Consider the following 26,488-nt stretch of genomic DNA (forward strand, 5'->3'; position numbering starts at 1 on the left):
AGACTAGCTCATCTCATTTTGTGACCCTAGGATTTTAGAAACTTGTGATTATTTCATAAATATTAAAAATAGTGAAATGTCTATGTAAATATACTCATTAATAAGCAACTCTGCCCTTGGTTATATATATATCCCAAAGAAGTTAAGTGCATATGCATTCTAAAACTATAGACTAAATATCATGGTAGCAAAACAGTTCAGTTGTTTCCTAGCCATAGGAGCTAAACTAGCTCTTTTGTGGGCATATTTCTTTTAACTGTTCTATGCTTCTCTTTCCCTTTAAAAATAGGGAGTAATTATTATTGACTGTTGACTCCTTAAGAATGTGACTTATTTATTAAAAAGTGCTTTGGGAAAAATGGCTAAAAGCATGTTATATATAATTATACTTCTAATTTGAATATTTCTTTTCTAGCATCATCTAGCAATTTTCTTGCATTTAAAGTAATTTAAATTCTCTGAATAAAGAGTAGTAAATGCTTTTGGTTTTTGTCTAAAAATTCTCATTCTTCAATGATGATTTAATTGATTATACAATTCTGAATTAATATGTATTTGCCCATAGAATCATGAAGCTGTTACTCTATTGTCTTCTGACTTTGTGACTGTTGAGAAGTTTGTGGTCAGATACAGAGTTGGTCCTTAAGAATGACCTGTCCTCTCTTTCTGGCTGCTTGTTGATACATCAGTCTGTGGTTATTTGCAGTTTTACTACAACATACTCAAGACTGGATTTTTGGGGATTCCTTGTATTTCTTAAATCTGAGGAATAATAGCTCTAGTTAGTCAATTATTAGTTAGGACTAATAGCTCTAACTAAGTTTCCCTCAATGTTTTCCCCAGATTCCCTAAACAAGGACAAATGAAAATAAACCAAGTTACCTTGTCACCCTCTTTACAACTGGGCAGGTTTTTTTTTTTTTGTTTCCTACCCCATCCTTTCTTTGTATGTGTTAACCTTTTTTTGAGAGGCCTGTTTTTAGGTGTTCATTTCTGTTTTAAGTTGTTGTTCACATGACCCTGGAAATTTACCTTGGTGGAAAGTTTCTTTTCATAAAAGAATAATAGAAGTGAATGTTTCATAACCTTGGCAAGTTTTATTGTTCAATATGAATTGTTCTAAAAATATGAAGAAATATTTTTAGAAATATGTATAGTTAAAGTGGCACTCCTGTTTGACCATTTCCAATTTGCCTTCATTCATGGACCTAACATTCCAGGTTGCTATGCAATATTGCTTTTCATAACATCAGACCTTGCTTCTATCACCAGTCACATCAACAACTGGGTTTGTTTTTGCTTTGGCTCCATCTCTTCATTCTTCCTGGAGTTACTTCTCAGCTGATCTCCAGTGGCATATTCGGCACCTGTGGACCTGAGAAGTTCATCTTTCAGTGCCCTATCTTTTTGCCTTTTTATACTGTTCATGGGGTTAGGCAAGAATACTGAAGTGGTTTGCTATTCCCTTCTCCAGTGGACCACGTTTTGTCAGAACTCTCCACCATGACTCGTCCTTCTTGGGCAGCCCTACATGGCATGGCTCATAGTTTCATTGAGTTAGACAAGGCTGTGGTCTCCAAAATCACCACAAATGGTGACTGCAGCCATGAAATCAAAAGACACTCGCTCCTTGGAAGAAAAGTTATGACCAACCTAGACAGCATATTAAAAAGCAGAGACATTACTTTGCCAGCAATGGTCCATCTAGTCAAAGCTATGGTTTTTCCAGTAGTCAGGTATGGATGTGAGAGTTGGGCTATAAAGAAAGCTGAGTGCTGAAGAACTGATGCTTTTGAACTGTGGGGTTGGAGAAGACTCTTGAGAGTTCCATGGACAGCACAGAGATCCAACCAATTCATCCTAAAGGACGTTCTGAATATTCATTGGAAGGACTGATGCTGAAGCTGAAACTTCAATACTTTGGCCATCAATTCTTTTGCAAAGAACTGACTCATTTGAAAAGACCCTGATGCTGGGAAGGATTGAAGGCAGGAAGAGAAGGGGATGACAGAGGATGAGATGGTTGGATGGTTTCACCAACTCAATGGACATGAGTTTGAGTAAGCTTTGGGAGCTGGTGATGGACAGGGAAGTCTGGCGTGCTGCAGTCCATGAGGTCATAAAGAGTCAGACATGACTGAGCAACTGAAATGAACAGAACTGAAAATGGCACTAGTGGTTAAGAACCCACCTGTCAATTCAGGAGATAGAAAAGACAGGTTTGATCCCTGGGTTGGGAAAGTCCCCTGGAGGAGGGAATGGCAACTCATTCCAGTATCTTGCCTGGAGAATCCCATGAATGGAAGAGCCTGGCAGGCTACTGTCTATAGAGTTGTAAAGAGTTGGGCATGACTGAAGCGACTTAGCATGCATGTGGTTAAAATAAATATAATAGATTTTTGTTATATTTTAATTTTCTGTGAATTTTCAATTGATTTTTAATTGGCCAAAATTACTTTGCAAAAAATGTCTTGAACTGGCTTTGGTCTCCTTGAATAACTTCCCACTCACTCTCAAAAGGATTTAAATTTTATATGTTTAATAAAATTAAAAAGTATTTAAAATATATTTTAAATTATTTTAGATAAGTTTTAAGTTCATGGCAATATTGAGCAAAATATACAGCAATTTCCCATATGCCCCTTGTCCTCACACATGTCCAGCCTCTGATAGTATCACCATTCCACAACAAAGTAGTGCATATGTTACAATTGTTGAACCTGCATTAACACATCAGTATTATTCAGAGTTCATAGTTTACATTAGGATTCACTCTTGGTATACATGTTATGGGTTTTGACAAACATATATATCCATCATGTGTGTGCTAAGTTGCTTTAGTCGTGTCTGACTCTGAATGCTTTGGGCTGTTGTCTGCCAGGCTCCTCTGTCCATGGGATTCTCCAGGCAAGAATACTAAAGTGGGTTGCCATGCCCTCCTCCATGGGATCTTCCCAAACCAGGGGTCAAACTTGCATCTTTTACATCTCCTTCATTGGCAGGCAGATTCTTTACTACTAGCACCACCTGAAAAGCCCATATCCATCATTACGATACTCTAAAGAATAGCTTCTCCACCCTAAAAATTCTCTTTGCTTTGCCTATTTGTCCCTTCATCCCTTTGAAACCATGGCAACCACTGATCCTTTTACTGTCTCCATAGTTTTGCCTTTTCCAGAATGTCATATAGTTTATGTAGTAAAGTGCACGGCCTTGTTAGATTGGCTTATTTCATTAGTAGTATGCATTTTAAGATTCCTTTTTGTCTTTTCATGGTTTGACAGCCCATTCATTTTAGTGCTGGATATACCACAACTTATTGTCCATTCACCTGCTAAAGGATATCTTGGTTGTTTCCAAGTTTTGACAATTATGAACAAAACTGTTGTAAACATGTACAGGTTTTTATATGGACATTAGTATTCAGCTCCTTTGAATAAATAACAAGGAGCGTAATTACTGAATCATATGGTAAGAATATGCTTAGTTTTGTAAGAAATGACCAAAAGGTTTTCCAAAGTGTACCATTTTGCATCCCTATCTGCAATAAATGAGAGCTCCTGTTGCTCCACAACCTGACCAGCACTTGGCATTGCCATTGTTCTAGATTTTGCCATTCCGATAAGTATCTAGAGATATCTTATCATTTTAGTTTGCATTTTCCTAATGGCATATACTTGCTTTCCATCTATATATCTTATTCAGTGAACTATCTATTCAGGTCTTTTTCCCATTTCAGGTTGTTGGTTTTCTCATTGTTGGATTTTAAGAGTTCTTTGAATATTTGGATCTTTTATCAGATATGTTTTGCAAATATTTTCTTCCCATCTATGACTTGTCTTTTCAAGCTCTTGATAGTGTCTTTCCCAAAGCAGCATTTTTTAATTTCGTGAAGCCTACCTTATGAATTATTTGTTACCCTTAGTGTAGTCAGTGCCATGCCTAGGGTCATCTAGTTTTTTTTTTCCCCCTTTATTATCTTCCAAGAATATAGTTTTGAGTTTCACACTTAAGTGTATGAGTTAATTTTTGTAAAGAATATAAGTTCTGTGTCTAGATTCTTTTTTAAAATCATATAAATGTCCAGTTATTCCAAAACCATTAGTTGAAAAGACTTTTTTTTCTCCATAGTATTACTTTTGGCACTTTGTCAAAGACCAGTCGACTATATTTATGTGGGTTTATTTCTACACTTTATATTCTGTTCCTTTGTACTGTTTGTCTGCTTTGATCACTATTGCTTTATAATAATCCTTAAGTCAGGTAGTGTCAGTTCTCTGATTTTGCTCTCCTTTAATATTGTGTTGGCATTTCTGGATACCTTTTACTTTTTCCTGTGTATTTTATTGAACTATCCCCCAAACTATTTTTGTGAAAGCCTAGTCAGATATGTGTAGCACATATATTATCTACAGTGAAGTAACAACTAACATTGGTGGAATGCTTTTTAAATTTCATGTGAAGTTCAAATAATTCTAAAGTTAAGCTAAACAGGTGTGTGCTATAATTACCTTCGTGTTTCAGATAAGGAAGCCAAAGCTCAGGGAAATGTAGAGGAATTCTGCAAGGAAACTTAGGAAGTATATGGTGGAATATGGTAGCTTGCCTTAAAGAGGCAAATGTGGTATTACTTCCCAATACCTATAGCATGAGCCAGTTGTTTAACAAAGAGATTCTACAAATTTGTCCAGGTTACAGAAATACAATTTATACTCTAATTGCAACTTGACTGATCAAGTAATAGATGCCATGGGCTATAATAATTTGAGAAGTATTAAAATTTCTAAATAATTGTCACCAAGCCTCTTCTCTGGATGTAGTGTGCAGATTTAAGTCTTTCTAGTGATTGGAGAGGTTGTGGAGGAAAGGGAACCCTCTTACACTGTTGGTAGAAATGCAAACTAGTATAGCCACTATGGAGAACAGTGTGGAGATTCCTCAAAAAACTGGAAATAGAACTGCCATATGACCCAGCAATCCCACTGCTGGGCATACACACTGAGGAAACCAGAATCAAAAGAGATACATGTACCCCAATGTTCATCACAGCACTGTTTATAATAGCCAGCAACCTAGATGTCCATCAGCAGATGAATGGATAAGAAAGCTGTGGTACATATACACAATGGAATATTACTTAGCCATTAAAAAGAATACATTTGAATCAGTTCTAATGAGGTGGATGAAACTGGAGCCTATTATACAGAGTGAAGTAAGCCAGAAAGAAAAACACCAATACTGTATCCTAACACATATATATGGAATTTAGAAGACAACGATAACCCTGTATGCGAGATAGCAAAAGAGACACAGATGTATAGAACAGTCTTTTGGACTCTGTGGGAAAGGGGCGAGGATGGGATGATATGGGAGAATGGCATTGAAACATGTAAAATATCATATGTGAAATGAATCGCCAGTCCAGGTTTGATGCATGATACAGGGTGCTCGGGGGTGGTGCACTGGGATGACCCAGAGGGATGGGATGGGGAGGGAGGTGGGAGGAGGGGCTCAGGATGGTGAACACATGTACACTCATGGCAGATTCAAGTCAATGTATGGCAAAACCAATACAATATTATAAAGTAAAATAATTAATTTAAAAAAATCATTCAAAATACAACATAGCATCTTTTCTCAAAATAGTGCCAAGCTGTAATCAATCTGGATGCCCATCAACTGGAAAATGGACAAAATGTAAGTTAGCCATGCAGTGCGATATGATTCATAAATAAAAAGAAGTAACTACTCATGCATATAGCACCATGAACGGATCCCTAAATTATTATTCTAAATGAAAGAAATGAGACACAATCAAATACAGAAGAACATAGTGTAAGATCCCACTTATATAAACATTTGGAATGGGCAAAATATTAGCATCTAATGATTGAAATCATTAGTCATTGCTTTGAAAGGATTGACTAAGAAGGATTATGAGAAAATTCTCTAGGCTGATTAAAATGTTTATTGTTTGATACCTTTTTCTTAACTAATTGAACGTCATACTTAAGATCTGAACATCTTAACTATATATATAAATTATTAATAAAATTAAAAAGCCCAAATAGTATATTAAATGCTAAAAGGAAGAATGAACAAAGGGAGTAGAGGCACAGGGAAATCGGTGAGTACCATAGCCGTAAGGAGTCAGGGAAAGCTTCATGGGCACTGGACATTTGAGACAGACTTTAAAGGGTAAATAGGAGTTTGCCAGTTGAAGAAATTCATTGTAGGGAGAAAACAGGTAATATTCATTTATTAAGTCCTGAATTTATTAATCTACTCAGAAATTATAGTCCATTTATTCTGTACTTGGAAATTATAGTCCATTTATTCTCTACTTGGAACAATTCTAGGTCCTTGTGATATAGCAGTAAAAAGACAAGCTCAGTCTTTGCCTGAGGAAAGCTTAGGTTCTCATGGGGAATTAATGAGTCATGAGTTTTACAGAATTTTCAGGGAAAGCTGAAAAGCTCTTTGTGATCAGCCTGTGTTGGATGGTGAGAGACAAAGTGGGTTGTGGTTAGTAAATTGGAATTAGATGAAGAAAATTTATGTATAATAAATTAAGGAGTTTAAAATTTTATCATATAGGCTTAAGAATCTGGTAGACATTTATAAATCATAAGTTCATATGGTGATCACTTTTAAGGAAGGTTATTTTAGTCATTTGAGGGAGGGTTGGAACAGAGAGAAATTAATGATAAAATGATAAATAAAATGCTGTTTCTATAGTCTAAGCCAGAGTCTAAGTCAGTACACGTGTCACCTCATATATTTTTGAGTTCAGAGGAGACAGTGCCAACTTAGAAAAGTACTCTTCCTTGTCAACCCAAATAAAGGCTTTACATTCTAGATTAGCCATCATCAAAAATAGATTTGGCAATGTAATTTTAAAGTGTTAGTGGCTCAGTCATGTCCAACTGTTTGCGACCCCATGGACGGTAGCCCACCAGGCCCCTCTGTTCGTGGAGTTCTCCAGGCAAGAATAGTGGAGTGGGTTGTCATTCTCTACCTGCAGTTCCTGGTCTAGACACCAAAAGTCATTTCCTGAGCTAGTAAATCAGGAGCCCAGTAGGAAAGGGGGCAGAAGTGGATTGGAAAGCCAGTCTAAGTTGATTACTGGATAAGAGAATGATTTGGGATTTTAGATTGCTGATCTAGGTGTCCATGCTGCTGCTGCTTCTAAGTCGCTTCAGTTGTGTCCAACCCTGTGCGACCCCATAGACGGCAGCCCACCAGGCTCCACCGTCCCTGGGATGTCCATACCATTAATCAAAATATGATAATGATAGTAATAATCATAGCACAGCATATAGAAAGTTTTGAGTAATTGTAATAGAAAAGTTTTGACAGTGATCATTTTTACACACCTTGCTAGCTAAATCATCATGTTTACTTCTTAATGAAACCATGTTGCAGCTCTTCTGATCAATTTAGAAGAGAAGAAATTTTCTTTCTGGATTTTAATTCCTTGGATTGTAATAACGACAAAAATCCTTGCTTTGTGGCCATATGTACCTAACTCACTACTCTCAGTTTTCCTAAACTGGAGTCATGGAATTTTCAGGGAAAGCTGAGAAGTTTGGATGATACCCCCACCCCTGGGGAATTATGACTCAAAAGATAACTTTCCTTTCTTTTTTTTTTTTTAATTTATAACTTATTTGGCTGCGCTGAGTCTTTGTTGCAGCACATGGGCTTAGCTGTATGGGTTTAGCTGTGGTATGTGGGATCTTAGTTCCCTGACCAGGGATTGAATCCCAAACCCCTTGCATTGGGAGCACAGAGTCTTAACTGCTGGACCAACAGGGAAGTCCCCAAAATAACCTTCTTATCTCCAAAGGCTTTAAGTGATTTGTTTCTTGTTACCACTTTCTTCCAAACATACTCATACATCATAGGTTATTGGCCATGGACACTATATATCTTTTGGTGTATTAAATTTTTTATCATTAAGTTTGCTGTGAGTATCAGTGTCTCTAAAAGTCAGTTTTTATTTGCATTGCTCTAATTCTTAGCTCCAAAGTATAGAAGGGATTTTACCACTTTTTAGGTAATGATTGTGACTGTTAGTTAAGGGAAAGTGCAAGACGATGCATTTGAACTTCTCACATCAGAGCCAAATACTGAATGGTCCACAGTGATGACTAAAAGAGACAGCTCAAGTGATCAGATATCTCCAGATGAATGCTTAATTTATGTTAAATCAGTTAAGAAGGGAATTTTAGCTTTTACCTTTTTGTTGGTTGCTGCATAGACTATTTAATAAATACAAATGCAATGGAATAAAGAAAAACAATAAGGTGCATGCAGTCTAAATGATAATTGGTTAGCTAAAACCTCAAAATTGGAAATTAATTATTTGTGCTTCAAGGGCTGCAACAACGTCTGTCAGGGAAGTAGTGAAAAGTCCTTCCTATTAGACAGTACCGACAAGGAAAGCTCCTTTTGCCAGTATCCGAACATATGGCAAAGCAATGTTTTTCCTGACTTCTTTGTGCTGGCAGGGACTGGCCTCCTAGTCACTTGGACTTTTGTTTGTGTAGCCGAGATAATGAATATTCCACATAAATAATTATAATTATCTTCTCATTGAAGAAACATAACCTTGGAATTCAAAGCTGTGTTCTTGGGTAAATCATCAATTTTGGAAAGAAGTAGAATTAAATTTTGTCTATTTTTTGAAAATAAATGGCTGGTACAAAATTACTAAATTTTGTAGAGGTCTGCCTTTCACAAAAATGTATTTGTTTAGGTTGAAGTACTTTAGGTTGAAGTATTTTATGTTGAAATACTGTATTTTTCTTTTTAAAATACATTTCCTTTGTACTGTCTTTTTCTCTGAAATATTGTTTGCTTAAAATTCTGCATGTAGTTATTTTCCTTTTTAAAACACAGTAACTCAAACCTTTTAGAAGATGTTAGCTAAAAATGCCACCAATTCAGCTTTTTAATTTCATTTGTAAACTCACTATATTTCACATGTAAGTAGGGTGAATTTCTTCAATAATTTCTTTAATAATCAGTACATAAAAATCAGTCATTTTTCAATTGAAGGCCTCTTGTAAATCATTTTATCAGATTCTTTGTTGTTTTTTGTTTTTAAATATACAGAGTGAACCAAAGCCCTGAGAGCCACATGGCAAGATCTACCCCTAGGTTAAAAAAAAAAAAGAGAGAGACTGAGTTTAGGACTGCAGATGGCCTCTTTGATAATTAGCACATTCTGCTTGAATAAGAGTGGAGATGGGTGATCTTATAATAATTATGCAGTTTTGAATGATTAGTCAGGCGTTACTAGCTATGACATCAAATGTTTCTTTGCTTTATTTGTTTGTAATTGCTGTCAGGTTCAGATATAATTGAAATAAGGATGGAAACAAAAAGAGTGGGAATGGGTATTTTCATGTCACTTTTCCTCTTCATAGGGATAACTGCTTGCTCTCTGGAGCTGTGGCTTTGTATCCTAGCACAATCCAGTGATCTGAGAAAGTTCCTTGTAGTCCCTGAGCCTTGTGTCCTGTATGTAAACTGGGAATAGCAACCTTGTCAGACCCAGGAGTAACTATAAGGTAAAGGACCACATGGGTACCACACTCGTGGGATCCACTTGAGCAGGGCAGGCTTAGGACACTGCGGCTCTTGTGCAGATCATTTCCTCCATCCTCAGCCCTGTGGCTTCTGCTTCATCTACCAGCTTCTCCCTTTCATTCTATTCTATACCCAACCCCACTTTTTTTTTTTTTTTTTTGGTCTCATTCACTTCTCTGCTCTTCTTTTAAAACCATTCATTCCTTTCTTCGACTCACCCTTATTTTTAAGCAGTCACCAACAATGGCTGAACTTTACTTTCTGGAATCTTCTCTCAACTTTGCTTTCCTTTCTCCTCTTGCTACTGCCTTCTTTGTTTACTGGGATTTTAGTACTTTACATTTTCCTATTACAGGAATTGTTTTAAGGCACTAATCTGTTTTGGAATTCTCATGTTAAAAAATCCTTGAATGGTTTCCCACTGCATGTAAAGTAATAAATGACTATGGAGTCTGATGTTCATGAGCTCAGCATTCACTTCACATTCTCACCTATAATTCATCCCTCTCCTGATTCCTCAACCATGGCTGTACATCACAATTACAGAGGGAGATTTTTTAAAACCCATGCCTATCTAGTTACATTCCCTGTGGCAGGAACCTAGGTATCAGGCTATATCTTAAAGTTCACTAGGAGATCCCAATGTGTAGCCAAGGTTGGGAGCCAGCCTTGGGAGCATATTGGCTTTATTGTACTTTACTAATTATAGTCTCTTTCGGCATACTTCCTTAAAACTTTCAGTTATAGATCACACACTCTTTCAGGAAGGGAAATACATCTTATAAGTTGTTAAAAGAAATTAGCTAAAGATCTCTTGTAGTATCTTGCATATAGTAGAGGTGAATTCCTAAGACCTGTATCTCTTTGTACTGCCCCACACCTCGGCTTTCCGATTGCATCTCTTCTGCAGAGCTATATTCCACCTTCCTTATGTAGTTGCAGTAAGCCATGTTTGGGATACCTTTCAGCCTTTACAGGACTTCCCTTGTGGTCCAGTGGTTAAGACTCTGTGCTCCCAATGCAGAGGGCCGGGGTTTGATTCCTGGTCAGGGAACTAGATCCCACATGACAACTAAGACCCAGCACAGGCAAACAAATAAAACTTCAGGCTTTCCTAATAGCTCAGTTGATAAAGAATCTGCCTGCAGCTATATGTCTTAGGAAACTCAAACAGGGGCTCTGTATCAACCTAGAGGTGTGGGATGGGGAGGGAGATGGGAGAGAGGTTCAAGAGGAAGGGATTATATGCATACCTATGGCTGATTCATGTTGAGGTTTGACAGAAAACAACACAATTGTCCTTCAATTAAAAAATAAATTAATTAGAAAAAAGAATCTACCTGCCATGCAGGAGACCCTGGTTCGATTCCTGGGTTGGTAAGATCCACTGGAGAAGGAATAGGCTATCCACTCCAGGATACTGCTCTGGAGAATTCCATGGACTGTACAGTCTATGGGATCACAAAGAGTCAGGCAGGACTGAGTGACTGTCACTGAGTCTTTATATACCAAGCGTTCCTCTTATTTCATCCCTCATCACTCTTTAAAGCCTGGGACCAGTAACCTGCCAGTAGGAAGTGAGCTTATGGAGTCAACAAAACAAGATAGGAATGAGGGTAACTCGTTAGATGATTAGATTAGATGATTTATAGATGTTCTCTGTGAATTCTTGAGTTTAAAGTGAAGTTTCTCAGTCGTGTCCGACTCTTTGCAACCCCATGGACTGTAGCCTGCCAGGCTCCTCTGTCTATGGGATTTTCCAGGCAAGAGCACTGGAGTGGGGTGCCATTTCCTTCTCCTCATAAAAGTTGAGAGTTGCAGATTTTGTATTTATTTCACTGTCTTTATTATGTTTTATTTGTTGTTTATGGATTGGCAGCCCTTTATACTGCTTTTATTTATAGATATTTCACTAAAGTTGCTACCTATCACATTAATTAGTTTATAAAAATGATTTACCAGTTAGAATACCTGTTTTATAACTGTTGAACTGAAGGATGCTGCTGCTGCTGAGTCGCTTCAGTCGTCTCCGACTCTGTGCGACCCCACAGATGGCAGCCCACCAGGCTCCCTCACCCCTGGGATTCTCCAGGCAAGAACACTGGAGTGGGTTGCCATTGCCTTCTCCAATGCATGAAAGTGAAAAGTGAAAGTGAAGTCGCTCAATCGTGTCCGACTTTTAGCGACCCCATGGACTGCAGCCTACCAGGCTTCTCCGTCCATGGGATTTTCCAGGCAAGAGTACTGGAGTGGGGTGCCATTGCCTTCTCCGAACTGATGGACGGAAGGTGATTATTTTAAATCATTGATTCCTAGACAGTAAATGTACTTTATTGATCTTAGTTTGAATTCTCAGTTATAATTTAAAAGAAAACTATTTCAGTAGATGTTATATTTGTATCAAAAATTGGACTTTAAATTATTTTTAATTGAGTGGGAAACTCTGATAAATGCTCCTGTTTTTATCTAAATAGTATGTTTCAGTGATATCCTAGTATCAGTTGTATCTATTTCTTGCCATATTACCTCCCAAGCTGATACAGTCTCCTGTGGAGAATGGAGGTCAGGAAGGATTGAAGGAGAGAAATATAGCCCACAGTGGTTCTTTTTTTATCAGTTTTTCTTCTCTGGCCCTGTAATGTAGTTGGAAATGAGGAATTTCAGTAGTTGAATTTGTCATCCAGGAATAGTATCTTTACAATAGATCCTGTAATGCCAAGAGGAGATATGTAGAACTGTGTGATAGTCTTTTAATAGGAATGACATTTTGATTTGATCATAATAATGTTGGCATCTCTAAGCTTCATGCCTCTCATTTATTAATTTCATGTGATTGCTTTAAATTTTTATGTATATGTGTATCATCTCACCATTTGCAATCAGTAAGCTAACAGAAAGTTAAGTGAGGATGGCTCATTTTTGAGCTTAACCATTGTTTTCCCTAAATATAGTTTTAATATTAATATAATATAATAAGGTCATTAAAAACTAATTTTTTAAAAAAAACACATATTTGCCATCACAGACTCAGTTTAGAAAACTGGTTAGTTTTGCTATTATATTAACATAAAGGTTTTTCAAAACTAGTATATTTTTATAGCACCCTCAAGTGACATGGTAGGTCAGCTAATTTTTTAAGGTTATGTTTGCAGAAGCTTTTTGGTCAGTGGTTGACCATAGGAACAATCTATAAAATATTCACTTAAATCATTAAATATGTCATTCACTTATCCTGAATGAAATAAAATAATGAAATCCTGGAGCTAGGTTGTATTAGCTCATGAAACTTATTGTCTCATGGAATTTACAGTAGAAAATATTGTTTATTTTATTACTGTTTATAAATTACATGCTATACATCTTTTATATCATTAAAACTTAAAATAACCATATGTATTATATATTTTTATGAGACAGCTGTTAAACACTTAGCAATACACTGCTATAAGCCTTGGTGACTGAGCTGTTTGCATTGGACATTCAGACATTTGCAGACTGTTTCAATTTGTATTATATAAGATTCTCTTCCTATGTTTTTTTACATCTTTAAACTCAGAATCCAAAACTGTTGAAGACCACATCTTTTAACAGCTTTATTGAGATATAATTCACATACTGTACAATCCATTCATTTAAAGTGTACATTTCAATTTTTTAGCCTTTTCATAGGGTTATAAATGATTCATAGGTGCCTTACCTGCCTCCTGTGAAACCTGTATGCTGGTCAAGAAGCAACAGTTAGAACTGACTTGGAACAATGGACTGGTTCAAAATTGGGAAAGGAGCACGTCAAGGTTGTATACTGTCATCCTGTTGATTTAACTTACATGCAGAGTTCACCATGGGAAATGCCCCAGGCTGGATGCATCACAAGCTGGAATCAAGATTGCCGGGAGAAATACCAATAACTTCAGATATGCAGATGATACCACCATTATAGCAGAAAATGAAGAGGAACTAAAGAGCCTTTTGAAGGTGAAAAAGGAGAGTGAAAAACCTGGCTCAAAACTTAGCATTCAGAAAACTAAGATCATGGCATCTAGTCCCACCACTTCATGGCAAATAGATGGGGAAACAATGGAAGCAGTGACAGATTTTATTTTCTTGGGCTTAAAAATCATTGTGGATGGTAACTGCAGCCATGAAATTAAAAGATGCTTGCTCCTTGGAAGAAAAGCAATGACAAACCTAGACATCATATTCAAAAAACAGAGATATCACTTTGCCTACAAAGGTCTGTATAATCAAACTATAGTTTTTCCAGTAGTCATGTATGGATGTGAGAGCTGGACAGTCAAAAAGGCTGAGTGTCAAATAATTGATGCCTTCAACTATGATGCTGGAGAAGACTCTTGAGAGTACCTTGGACAGCAAGGAGATCAAACCAGTCAATCCTAAAGGAAATCAACTCTGAATATTCATTGGAAGGACAAATGCTGAAGCTGAAACTCAAATACTTTGACCACCTGATGCAAAGAGCTGACTGACTGGAAAAGACCCTGATGCTGGTAAATACAGGGTAAGAGGAGAAGGGGACAACAGAAGATGAAATCATTGGATGGCATCACTGACTCAATGGATATGAGTTTGAGCAAACTCTGGGAGATGGTGAAGGACAGGGAAGTCTGGCGTGCTGCAGTCCTTGATGGTGTTGCAAAGAGTCAGACACAACTGTGCAACTGAACAATAATAACAAGGGCATAAAAATATCACTGTCAACTAATTTTAGAACATTTTTGTCTTCTAAAAGATACTTGGACTGATGGGCAGTCAATCCTCATTTTCTTCTCCCAAGTCCTAAGCCAACCAAGAATTTACTCTGTATCTATGCAAATTTGCCCTTTTGGGAGCCATTCCTTTCTCCAAGAGATTCTCCTGATTCAGGGATCAAACCTAGGTCTCCTGCATTACAGGCAGGTTCTTTATCATCTGAGCCACCCAGGAAAGCCCATTTGTATGGAAGAAATCATGTAATGTGTGATTTTTTTGGTGACTGGCTTCTCTTACTTATTTCTGTATCTTCTGGGTTCATCCATGTCATACCATGATTCAACATTTCATCACTTCCTATTTCTCTGTATGCCTTTCTTGTATGAATGCACTTTATTTCTATTTATCAGTTCAGGGACATTTGAATTGTTTCATATTTTTTGGCTATTATAAATATGTTTCTATACTATGTACAATGTATTTTATGTGAATGTATGGTTTCATTTGTCTTGAATTTATACAAGGATGTAAACTTGCTGAGTCATCTGATAAGTCTATGTTTAATTTTCCAAGTTGCTTCCAATTTTTCTAAAGCAGTGGCATCATTTTGCAATCCTATCAGCAATGCAAGGGGGTTCTAATTTCTCTTTATTCTCACCAGTGCTTATTATTATTGATTATAACAGCCCTAGTGAATGTGAGGTAATATCCTATTGAGGTTTTGATTTAAATTTCCCTAATTACTAATGATGTCGAGCATATTTTCTTGTGCCTTGAAGCCATTTGAACATCTCTAGAGAATTGTTCAGTTTTTAAACCAAGCTTTTAATTGGATTATTTGTCTATTATTGAGTTGTGTTTTCATGTATTTCACATGACAGTCCCTTACTAGATAGAAGATTTTCAAATGTTTTCTCCCATTTTTGTTGGTTGTCATTTCACTTTTTTGATTGTACTATTTGTGGATGACTTAAAAAAATTTTTTGGTGGAGTTCTTTTTAATCAGTGTTTCTCTTGTTGCTTTTGCAATAAGATTCATAACTAAGAAAATTTGCCTTACCAAAGGTTAAAAATACTCCTGTTTTCTTGTAAGCATTTAACGTTTTAGCTCTTATGTTTAGATTTATGATCTATTGTGATTTAATTTTCATTGTGTGACATAGAGATGCTGCTTCAGTCTTTTGCATCGGGTACCCAGTTGTCTCGTTCCCCGGTGGCTCAATGGTGAAGAATCTACCTGCAGTGCTGGAGATTTGGGTTCAACCCCTGGTTTCAGAAGATCCTTGGGAGAAGGAAATGGCAACCCACTCCAGTATTCTTACCCGGAAAGTCCCATGGACAGGAGCCTTGCAGGCTACAGTTCATGGGTTACAAGAGTTGGACACGACTTAGTGACTAGATCACCACCATCATCTAGTTGTCTCAGCACCATTTGTTGAAAAGACTATTCTTTCTCCATTGCAGTATCTTGTCACTCCTGTTGGACACTTAGTTGAAAATAAGTGTGAAGTTTTATCTTTGAAATCTCAATTCTATCCCACTGATCTATATATCTGTTCTCATGCTGGTACAATGCTATGTTTATCACTTTAGATTTATATTAAGTTTTGAAATCAAGATGTGTGAGATCTCCAAATTTCTTCTTTTAAAATATTATTTCAATTTTTCTTAGTACTTTGCAGTACATATACATTTTAATGTCAATTTCTATAAAAAAAACTAGGTAGCTTTTAAAGCAATTACATTTATTCTGTAAATCATTTTTGGAGTATTGCCATCTTAACAATATTAAGCCTTCTGATCCATGAACATGGGATACATATATTTTAGTCAGTTCCATTCAGTTCAGTCACTCAGTCATGTTCAACTCTTTGTGACCCCATGAATCACAGCAAGCCAGACCTCTCTGTCCATTGCCAACTCCTGGAATTCACCAAAACTCATGTGCATTGAGTCGGTGATGCCATCCAGCCATCTCATCCTCTGTCATCCCTTTCGCCTCTTGCCCCCAATTTAGATACTTTAAAATTTCTTATAAATCGTGTTTTGTACCTGTCAGTATACAAGTTTTGCACTTCTTTTGTTAACTGTAACATTATTAAATCTAAACTTATACCTAGCATTCTATTTTTTAGGTGCCATCATAAATAAAATTATATTTCCTAGTTTGTTTTTGGGTTGTTCATTGCTAATGAACAGAAATGCATTTGATATTTATGTACTGATTTTGAATCTTACCTTTGAAAAATTGATTTATTAATTCCAACAGTTATTTAGTGAATTCCTTAGGATTTTTTTATATACAAGAGTATGTCACCTGCAAATTGAGATATTTTTATTTCCTCTTTTCCAGTCTATAGGTGTCTTTTCTTTCTTTTACTTGTCTAATTGACCTGACTAGAAGCTTCAATACAATGTTAAATAGAAGTGGCTTGAGCAGACATTCTTATCTTGCCCTGTTCTTAGAGGGAAAAGCATTCAGTCTTTCACCATTAAATAAGATGTTAGTGTGAGGTTTTTAAAGATACCCTTAATCAGATTGAGGATTCCTTTCTTTTGCTAGTTTACTGAGTTTTTGTCAAAAAGGGTGTTGCTTTTGTCAAATATTTTTCTTCATCTGTTGAGATGATCATATGCTTTTGTCCTTTATTCTATTAATATGGTATATCACATTAATTCATTTTCTTGTGTTAAACTATCTGGTATTATCCCACTTGATTATGGTACATAATTATTTATATATATGTTTGAATTTTATTAATTAGTATTTTGTTGAAGTGTTTTTCTTTGTGATATATTAAGTGCATTGGCCAAAACTCTCCTTCAGTTGATTTAATTGCTGTCAACTTAAACTAGTCTACTTGACTGTGGATAAACATCCAGTGAGAAATCTCCAGCATGAAACTTTGCAAACCATTTTTGACATGCATTCCAGGTGCATTTTTATATTTCTTGAAATAATTAAGCATAATTTGCCAAAAATTTTTTTTATGTTTTTAATATTAAAATGCCCACACAAGAATTCACTAAAAATGGACACTTTGGCTAACCCAATATTTTTGATATAAAGGTAATTCTGACCTCATAAAGTGATTTTAGAAGTATTTTCTTATAGATTTTTCTAGGAGAATTTGTGATGAATCAGCTTAATTTTTCGATTATTTGGTCTAGTAAAACCCTCTGAACTTGTACTTTCCTTGTGAAAAGATTTTTTATTACTAATTTTATCTGTTTACTTGTGACAGACCTATTTAAAATTTCTATTTTTAATGTTAGTTTTAATGATTTGTATCTTTGTAGGAGTTGTTCATCTTTTGTGTTTATTTAATTTGTTAGCATACAGTTATTTTTGTGATGTCAGTAGGCGTATTCCTCTTAATATCCTGAGTTAGTAATTTGTGTCTTCTCCCTTTTTATCTTGGTCAGTAAAGCTAAATTTTTGTCAATTAGAAAACTTTTTCTAAGGCTAATCTTTGACTTTGCTGATCTTGTCTATTTTTTTCTATTCTCTTTAATTTGTCTCTTTTAAAAAATATTTTCCCCTTCTGCTTGGTTTTACTTTACTCATTTTCTAGTTACTTAGTGTGGAAAGACAGGTCTCTGATTTATAATATTTGGGGGGGGGCTCATCCAGTTTTACTGAGATATGATTGATAAATAGCACTGTAAGTTTAAGGTGCAAGGCAAAATAATTTGACTTATATACATTGTGAAATGACTGCAATTAGTGAACATCCACTATCTCATATGTAAAGTAAAAGAAAGAGAAAAATAGTTTTCCTTGTGATCAAAGCTCTTTTATAACATTCTCAGTGTTAATTATATTAATCATATTGTATATTATATCCCTAGGGCTTATAACTGGGAGTTTGTACCTTTTAACCACCAATCAGTTCCCCTTATCCCACCCTTCTCAAGTAACCACAAATCTAATTTATTTTTCGGTGACTTTGCTTATTTGCTTTTTGAGGTATAAATGACCTATAACATTATGTTAGCTCCTGGTGCATATCTCATGATTCAGTATTTCTATACATTACAAAATGATCACCACAGTAAGACTAGTTCATATACAAAGAAATTACATTGTTATGCCTGTATTTCCCATGCTGTAACTCATTTATTTTGTAACTGGAAGTTTATACCTCTTAATTTATCTCACCTGTTTCACTCATCCCTTACCCCATGTCCCTCTGGCAATCACCTCCTTGTTCTATGTGTCTGTGACTCTGTTTCTATCTTGTTATGTTTGTTCACTTATTTTTTAGATTCTGCATATAAGTGAAATTGGGGTATTTGTCATTCTCTGAATTATTTCACTTAATATAATACTGTCTAGGTCCATCCATGTTTTTGCAAATGGCAACATCTCATTCATCTTTATGGCTGAGTAGCGCACTATTATGTGTATGTATATCATATATATATCTTGCTTCCCTGGTGATTGTAATATTGTTTTCTACCAGTTTCATGCTGTTTTGACCACTGTAGCTTTGTAGTATGGGGTGAAGTCAGGGAGCCCGATACCTTCAGCTCTGTTATGCTTTCTCAAGATCAGTGCAGTCAGTTCAGTTGCTCAGTCATGTCCACCTCTTTGCGGCCCCGTGGACTGCAGCATGCCAGGCTTCCCTGTCTATCTCCCGGAGCTTGCTCAAACTCATGTCCACCGAGTTGGTGATGCCATCCAACCATCTCATCCACTGTTGTCCCCTCCTCCTCCTGCCTTCAATCTTTCCCAGCATCAGGGGCTTTTCAAGTGAGTCAGTTCTTTGCATCAGGCGGCCAAATTATTGGAGCTTCAGCTTCAAAATGAGTCTTTCCAATGAATACTCAGAACTGATTTCCTCTGGGATGGACTGGTTGGATCTCCTTGCAGTCCAAGTGACTCTCAAGAGTCTTCTCCAACACCACAGTTCAAAAGCATCAATTCTTTGGCAGTCAGCTTTCTTTATGGTCCAAATCTCACATCCATACATAACCACTGGAAAAACCATAGCCTTGAGTAGATGGACCTTTGTTGGCAAAGTAATGTCTCTGCTTTTTAATATGCTGTCTAGGTTGGTCATAACTTTCCTTCCAAGGAGTAAGCATCTTTTAATTTCATTGCTGCAATCACCATCTGCAGTGATTCTGGAGACCAAAAAAATAAAGTCAGCCACTATTCCCACCATTTCCCCGTCTATCTACCATGAAGTGATGGGATCGGATGCCATGATCTTAGTTTTCTGAATGTTGAACTTTAAGCCAACTTTTTCGCTCTCCTCTTTCACTTTCATCAAGATGCTCTTTAGTTCCTCTTCACTTTCTGCCATAAGGGTGGTGTCATCTGCATATCTGAGGTTATTGATATTTCTCCTGGCAATCTTGTTTCCAGCTTGTGTTTCCTCCAGTCCAGCGTTTCTCATGATGTACTCTGCATAGAAGTTAAATAAGCAGGGTGACAATATACAGCCTTGACGTACTCCGTTTCCTATTTGGAACCAGTCTGTTGTTCCATGTCCAGTTCTAATTGTTGCTTCCTGAGCTGCATATAGGTTTCTCAAGACGCAGGTCAGGTGGTCTGGTATTCCCATCTCTTTCAGAATTTTCCACAGTTTATTGTGATCCACACAGTCAAAGGCTTTGGCATAGTCAATAAAGCAGAAATAGATGTTTTTCTGGAACTCTCTTGCTTTTTCAATGATCCGGAGGATGTTGGTAATTTGATCTCTAGTTCCTCTGCCTTTTCTAAAACCAGCTTAAACATCTGGAAGTTCACTGCTCATGTATTGCTGAAGCCTGGTTTGGAGAATTTTAAGCATTACTTTACTAGCATGTGAGATGAGTGCAATTGTGAGGTAGTTTGAGCATTCTTTGGCATTGCCTTTCTTTGCCATCATAGTCAACAAAAGAGTCTTAAATGCAGTAATTGGATGCAATCTCAAAAATGACAGAATGATCTCTGTTTGTTTCCAAGGCAAACCATTCAATATCACAGTAATCCAAGTCTATGCTCCAACCAGTAATGCTGAAGAAGCTGAAGTTGAACAGTCCTATGAAGACCTACAAGACCTTCTAGAGCTAACACCCATAAAAGATGTCCTTTTCATTACAGGGGACTGGAATTCAAAAGTAGGAAGCCATGAAACACCTGGAGTAACAGGTAAATTGGCCTTGGAGTACAGAATGAAGCAGGGCAAAGGCTAATAGAGTTCTGCCAAGAGAATGCACTGGTCATAGCAAACACCCTCTTCCAACAACACAAGAGAAGACTCTACACATGGACATCACCAGTTGGTCGACACTGAAATCAGATTGATTATATTCTTTGCAGCCAAAGATGGAGAAGTTCTATACAGTCAGCAAAAACAAGACCGGGAGGTGACTGTGGCTCAGATCATGAATTCCTAATGCCAAATTCAGACTGAAATTGAAGAAAGTGAAGAAAACCACCAGACCATTCAGGTACGACCTAAATCAAATCCCTTATGACTATACAGTGGAAGTGAAGAATAGATTTAAGGGACTAGATCTGATAGAGTGCCTGATGAACTCTGGGTGGAGATTCATAACACTGTATAGGAGACAGGAATCAAGACCATCCCCAAGAAAAAGAAATGCAAAAAAGCAAAACGGCTGTTTGAGGAGGCCTTACAAATAGCTATGAAAAGATGGGAAGTGAAAAGCAAAGGAGAAAAGGAAAGATATACCCATTTGAGTGCAGAGTTCCAAAGAATAGCAAGGAGACATAAGAAAGCCTTCCTCAGTGATCAATGCAAAGAAATAGAAGAAAACAATAGAATGAAAAAGACTAGAGATCTCTTCAAGAAAATTTGAGATACAAAGGGAACATTTCACGCAAAGATGGGCTCGATAAAGGACAGAAATGGTAGGGACCTAACAGAGGCAGAAGATGTTAAGAAGAGGTGACAAGAATACACAGAAGAACTGTACAAAAAATATCTTCAGGACCCAGATAATCACGATGGTGTGATCACTCACCTAGAGCCAGACATCCTGGAATGTGAAGTCAAGTGGGCCTTAGAAAGCATCACTAAGAACAAAGCTAGTGGAGGTGATGGAATTCCAGTGGAGCTGTTTCATATCCTGAAAGATGATGCTGTGAAAGTGCTGCAGTCAATATGCCAGGAAATATGGAAAACTCAGCAGTTGGCCATATAGAAAACTTTATATATATAGTTATTTAATATCCTGCTTTAGGCACTGCTGCTTCTGAGATCTATTATAAACCAGAAACAAATCAATAAAATAAAACCAAACTAACAAAAAACATCATGAATTTGCTTTCAGTTTTGCAGTGAGCTTAGTCTTCTGGCACTACTGTTCAAAGAGGCTTTGCCATTTGACTCATTGACTACGTAATGATTTTGCTCGGGTTAATCACCTTCTTCTGTTGTGTGCCAGCACTGATGGAAATGCAGTGTTACTTCAGGTTGAATAACGTTTGAATAAGAACACTGTCTGAATGTGTGTGTGTGTGTATATTTGTAAGTAGGAAAACCTTTCACTTCAGAAATAAAAATGTACATGATGTCATCAATATTAGGCTAAGGGTTAAAGGTTAAAAATGGGCACTCTAGAAATCAGTGGTACTTGAGATTCTCCACTCGGAAGTAGTGAATTCTTTCAGGTGGAGCCATAAGATCAAATTTATTTCTTATCTCATTCAAAGCTTACTATTTACTCTTCTCAATCATGTATGGGAACTTTTGGCTCCTTGTGGCCTTTCTCTCTGCCATGATGTATCCCCTGCTTCAGCAAACTGTCAAATTCTGTTTCTTCTATGAAGGTGCTTTAGTCAGAGATGACATCTTTATTCTCTGAATTGCCCTAGTACTTATATTTTTATCATGATCATGAGAATGGCAAAAGCCACAAATTACTGACTGTTCACTAAATGGCAAACACTGGGTTATATCCTGTACATACATTATTTCATTTAACGATTACAGTTCTGTTAAGTAAGCTCTAATATCCCTATTTTATGGGTAAGAAAACAAATTCAGAGAGGTTTAGGTGATACACACAAAATACACAACTTCTGAGTGGATGATCCAAAGTTTACACCTAGATAATCTCTGGAGCTCACAGTTTTAAGCTTTAACACATACTATTCCTTAGTCTAATGTGGATAGAAGAATAGATGAATTTTCTTTCCTAGACTCTATGATATTATGGGTAGAGGTTTCATATTATTTCTTTCATTTCTCTAATAACAATGTCCAGTACCCAGGGACACAGTAGATATTGATTAGATAAATGAATCAATATCTGAAAGAAATTATTGCAATAAAATACTAGGCCTTAATAATATATTTTAGAATAATTTAAGAAAGTTATACTGTTTAAGAAAGTTACAATTAAGTCATTGCAAAATTTAAAAGATTGCATTAATGGTTAAGTATGATATAGTTCAGTTCAGTTGCTCAGTTGTGTCTGACTCTTTGCAACCCCATGGATTGCAGCACACCAGGCCTCCCTGTCCATCACCAACTCCTAAAGTTTACTCAAACTCATGTCCATTGAGTCAGTGATGCCATCCAACCATCTCATCCTCTGTCATCCCCTTCTCTTCCCACCTTCAATCTTTCCCAGCATCAGAGTCTTTTCAAATGAGTTAGTTCTTTGCATCAGGAAGCCTAAGTATTGGAGTTTCAGCTTCAGCATCAGTCCTTCCAATGAATATTTAGGACTGATTTCATTTAGGGTGGACTGGTTGGCTCTCCTTGCAGTCCAAGGGACTTTCAAGAGTTTCCTCCAACACCACAGTTCAAAAGCATCAATTCTTTGGTGCTCAGCTTTCTTTATAGTCCAAATCTCACTTCCATACATGACTACTGGACAAACCATAGCCTTAACTAGATGGACCTTTGTTGGCATGGTTAAATCTGCCAAATATCTTTTTCACGTTTCTTAAAGTTTATATGTAAATAAAGTATAAAATGAGATATTAAATTACATTTTCAATTTTCCTATCTAGATTATTTGGTTTGGTTTATCAAAATTCTTTTGTATAATGAAACTTATGTGTTAATCTTATGTATTTAATACATCTTTATTAATCTTATGCCTTTTTTTTCTGGTTTTGTTTACAGGATGGCGTAGGGGTAGATGAGAAGCTATCTTTGCGGCGGGTAGCTGTGGTTGAAGATTTCTTTGACATTATCTATTCAATGCATGTGGAAACAGGGCCAAATGGAGAACAAATTCGGAAACATGCTGGACAAAAGAGAACTTACAAAGCAGTAAGTTAAGAAATGAAAATAACAGAGAAAAAAAGGCATGCATTTTGAAATTTGATATTGTATGCTTGTGAAAGTTGGGTTAAATAATTATGAATATTTTATTTTCAACATAAATTTTACTGTATCATGGTCATACCCAGCATTTAAACTATTATTATTACTGATTTTATTTTTGTTGTATGTTCACTAAGTTTGTTTCATATAGTTCAAATGTGTTTTTAGCGTTATCATTTTTTTTTAAAGATAAGCATACAATGTGGTTAGTCCCAGTTAAATGCCCACATGGGAGGATTATTTGTGTTATATGTTCAATACATAATATATTTTCAAATCATACAATATGAATTATGTACTGGAACAGATGAACTTTTTACTACCACTATTGTCTTAACTGTCCTTCCCCTTCAAATCATATCAATATGTTTGGGTATTTCTTATTTAATACTTATAATCACATGAATAAGAAGATTTTATGTCCTCTTCTTATATTACCTTGTATTAAATACATTTACCCTGAAGGGTATGCATTTCTTAATTTTCCAGTATAGATTATTTTTTAAATATGTGTTATTTTTATAGTCTAATGCCCTTGATCAATTAAAAATGAAAATATATAATGTTTTTGTTGTAAATTATCTAGAAACAGATTTAATTAACTGTTAGACTTTGAAATATTTACTGTCAAAATGAAGTTATATATTATTTCTAAAGTTTCTAATTATACTTACTGTTTGATCTAAACATTTTATTCTAGTTTTTAATTTAATTCAACATTTTATGAAATCATCTTACTATAGATAATTCATCCTTTCTAGGAAAATTGAACAGTAAACCATTCTTTTCCAATATGAGCAAGTGTACATCAGAAATACTTTATCAGCAATCAGAACAATATCCTCTTTTTATGATTCTTATTGAACTTTGCTTTTGGCTACCTTTATATTAACTGTTTTCAGCTATATTTATACACAATATCAGTCTGGATCCATTTTTTTTTCAGATACAGAAAAATGTGTGAAATGCTCAAAGTTTCAAATACAGGTACATATGTTTGAAAATTAGCTACTGAGCATAAGAAATAGCTTCTTTTCCATAACTATTTTTTGCTATATTTCCAGGATCATATTGAATCTTAGTTGCATAATAACCCCTAATACATGTTGTATTTATCTTTCCTTCTCTATGGTTTTGTTTCTTGGCTGTTTCCAGATTGCATGGTTTGTGGGCAGGCACTTTTGTAAGTTTCCTTACATGATTCTGCCACATAAACTTTCTTTTGACTTACATATCCTAGGAGACATTTTTATCATGACTAATGACAATGATCTAGCTTCTTAAATTTTTTTTGTGCAAACTAATATTACTGAACATACTCATTTTGCCTGTCTCCTAAGCCAGGGCTGTATCTCTAGATACTAATAGGACAAAAAATTATATACTGATCTACTAATATCACTAACTGTATTCTTATGGTAATGATAATTCATTTTTACAAAATAGCTACCTGAACTTAATAGGACTTTGTAAGGTAGGAATACATAAGTTCAATTGTATTAAATGAAAGCAAACCAACAAAAAGCCCAAGTAGCTTCATTGTCAGTAATCATATGACAGCCAAATCTATGTAGGTGCCAAAAGCAATTGAAAGTGATTTAATCTTTGAAGTGCATTTACTAGAGACTTTCAATTAAAATAAAAATAGATCATAGACCCAAATCTCTCATCCTATGTTTTACTAAATGTAGAGAATCTGATCTACTGCCATAAAGCATGCTAAAACCTTCCAGTAAATTGGTAAATACATTTCCAATATATATCATTTTGCATTAACATTTTGGAGACATTTTCTACATTTTGGAGTAGAGATAGATACCAACTTTGAACATACTAGTAATGTCTGAAGCATCACCCATTCCCTCTTGAGAATGTCCTTTTTGAAGATCCTTCTCTTTGCCAAATTTAATTTTTGTTTTTGCAATTAAAGTATTCTCACCTTTTCCTAATATCACAAAAATTTCTTCTGGCCTAATCTTTTGCCTTCTGGTATCTCTCTATTGAATCCTAATTAGAAAACATTTCCATTTTATGGAGTAATCATACATCATAGGGGAAGAAAAAACATAAACACTGCTGCATTGCCAGCAAAACTGTACACATGACTCTATAATGAATTTAAGTCTAATGTTAAAAGTTAATATAAAAGTGTTCAGCTAATGGGACATCACACTAAATGTAATTTGAAAGGAAATGGTTTAGGGCTGTTAGGGCCCTAGACTGTTGGGTCAGAATTTAGTTCTCAGTGCTAATACTGGAATTGGCTGGTCACTGGTAAAATTAGCTAGATACCTACTGCAATTATAATGGTTCCCATTAAGATTATTTTCTATTTCTAACACATTGGCTCATAGAGCATGCATGATTATGTTTATTGACTTTCCTTTTCTCCCTTATGCTACATGGCCAAGAAACTATACTTATACAACTAATCATTAAAACGTGTCATATTGTCTTAATAATATTACCAATAGATTTAGTGGTCATTTTATTTACTTTGCCTTTTTTGCAAATCTTTTCTGTGTTTTCACTCTGCAGGAAATGGTGGTCCTTTAATATTGGATTAACTTCTGAATGCCATTTGTTTTTACCTATCTGCAGTATATCATTCCTTGAAATATCTAGTCATTATACAACTTAAATTTTATTGCAGTCTGATCTGACTAGAGATAAAATTGGAGGGTGTTCTATTACTTATGAGCTCTTTTTAAAAATCCACATAAAATGACACATTTTAGGAATATGTAAAGGCTATCAAAAACAATTTTTTCAGTCATTGTTGAATTCTACTGTCTTTTAGGTATTTTTCCCTTTCATTTGTCTCTCTGTATAAACCTTTATTGGTGCATTGAATGTGTTTCCTTCAGTGTTTTTGAGTTGAT

General features: G+C 35.8%; 1 protein-coding gene across 1 annotated transcript in view; it reads left to right on the top strand.

Annotated features, from left to right (window-relative positions):
* NOL4 (nucleolar protein 4) overlaps positions 1 to 26,488 on the top strand; it is a 467,403-nt gene that overhangs the window by 92,049 nt on the left and 348,866 nt on the right. The window contains exon 2 of the mRNA XM_052660447.1: positions 23,403 to 23,552. Within this exon, the coding sequence (XP_052516407.1) occupies positions 23,403 to 23,552 (150 nt within the window). The remainder of the gene's footprint in view (positions 1 to 23,402; positions 23,553 to 26,488) is intronic.

Source organism: Budorcas taxicolor, chromosome 22 (assembly GCF_023091745.1).
Source record: "Budorcas taxicolor isolate Tak-1 chromosome 22, Takin1.1, whole genome shotgun sequence".
NCBI classification, from domain to species: Eukaryota; Metazoa; Chordata; class Mammalia; order Artiodactyla; family Bovidae; genus Budorcas; species Budorcas taxicolor.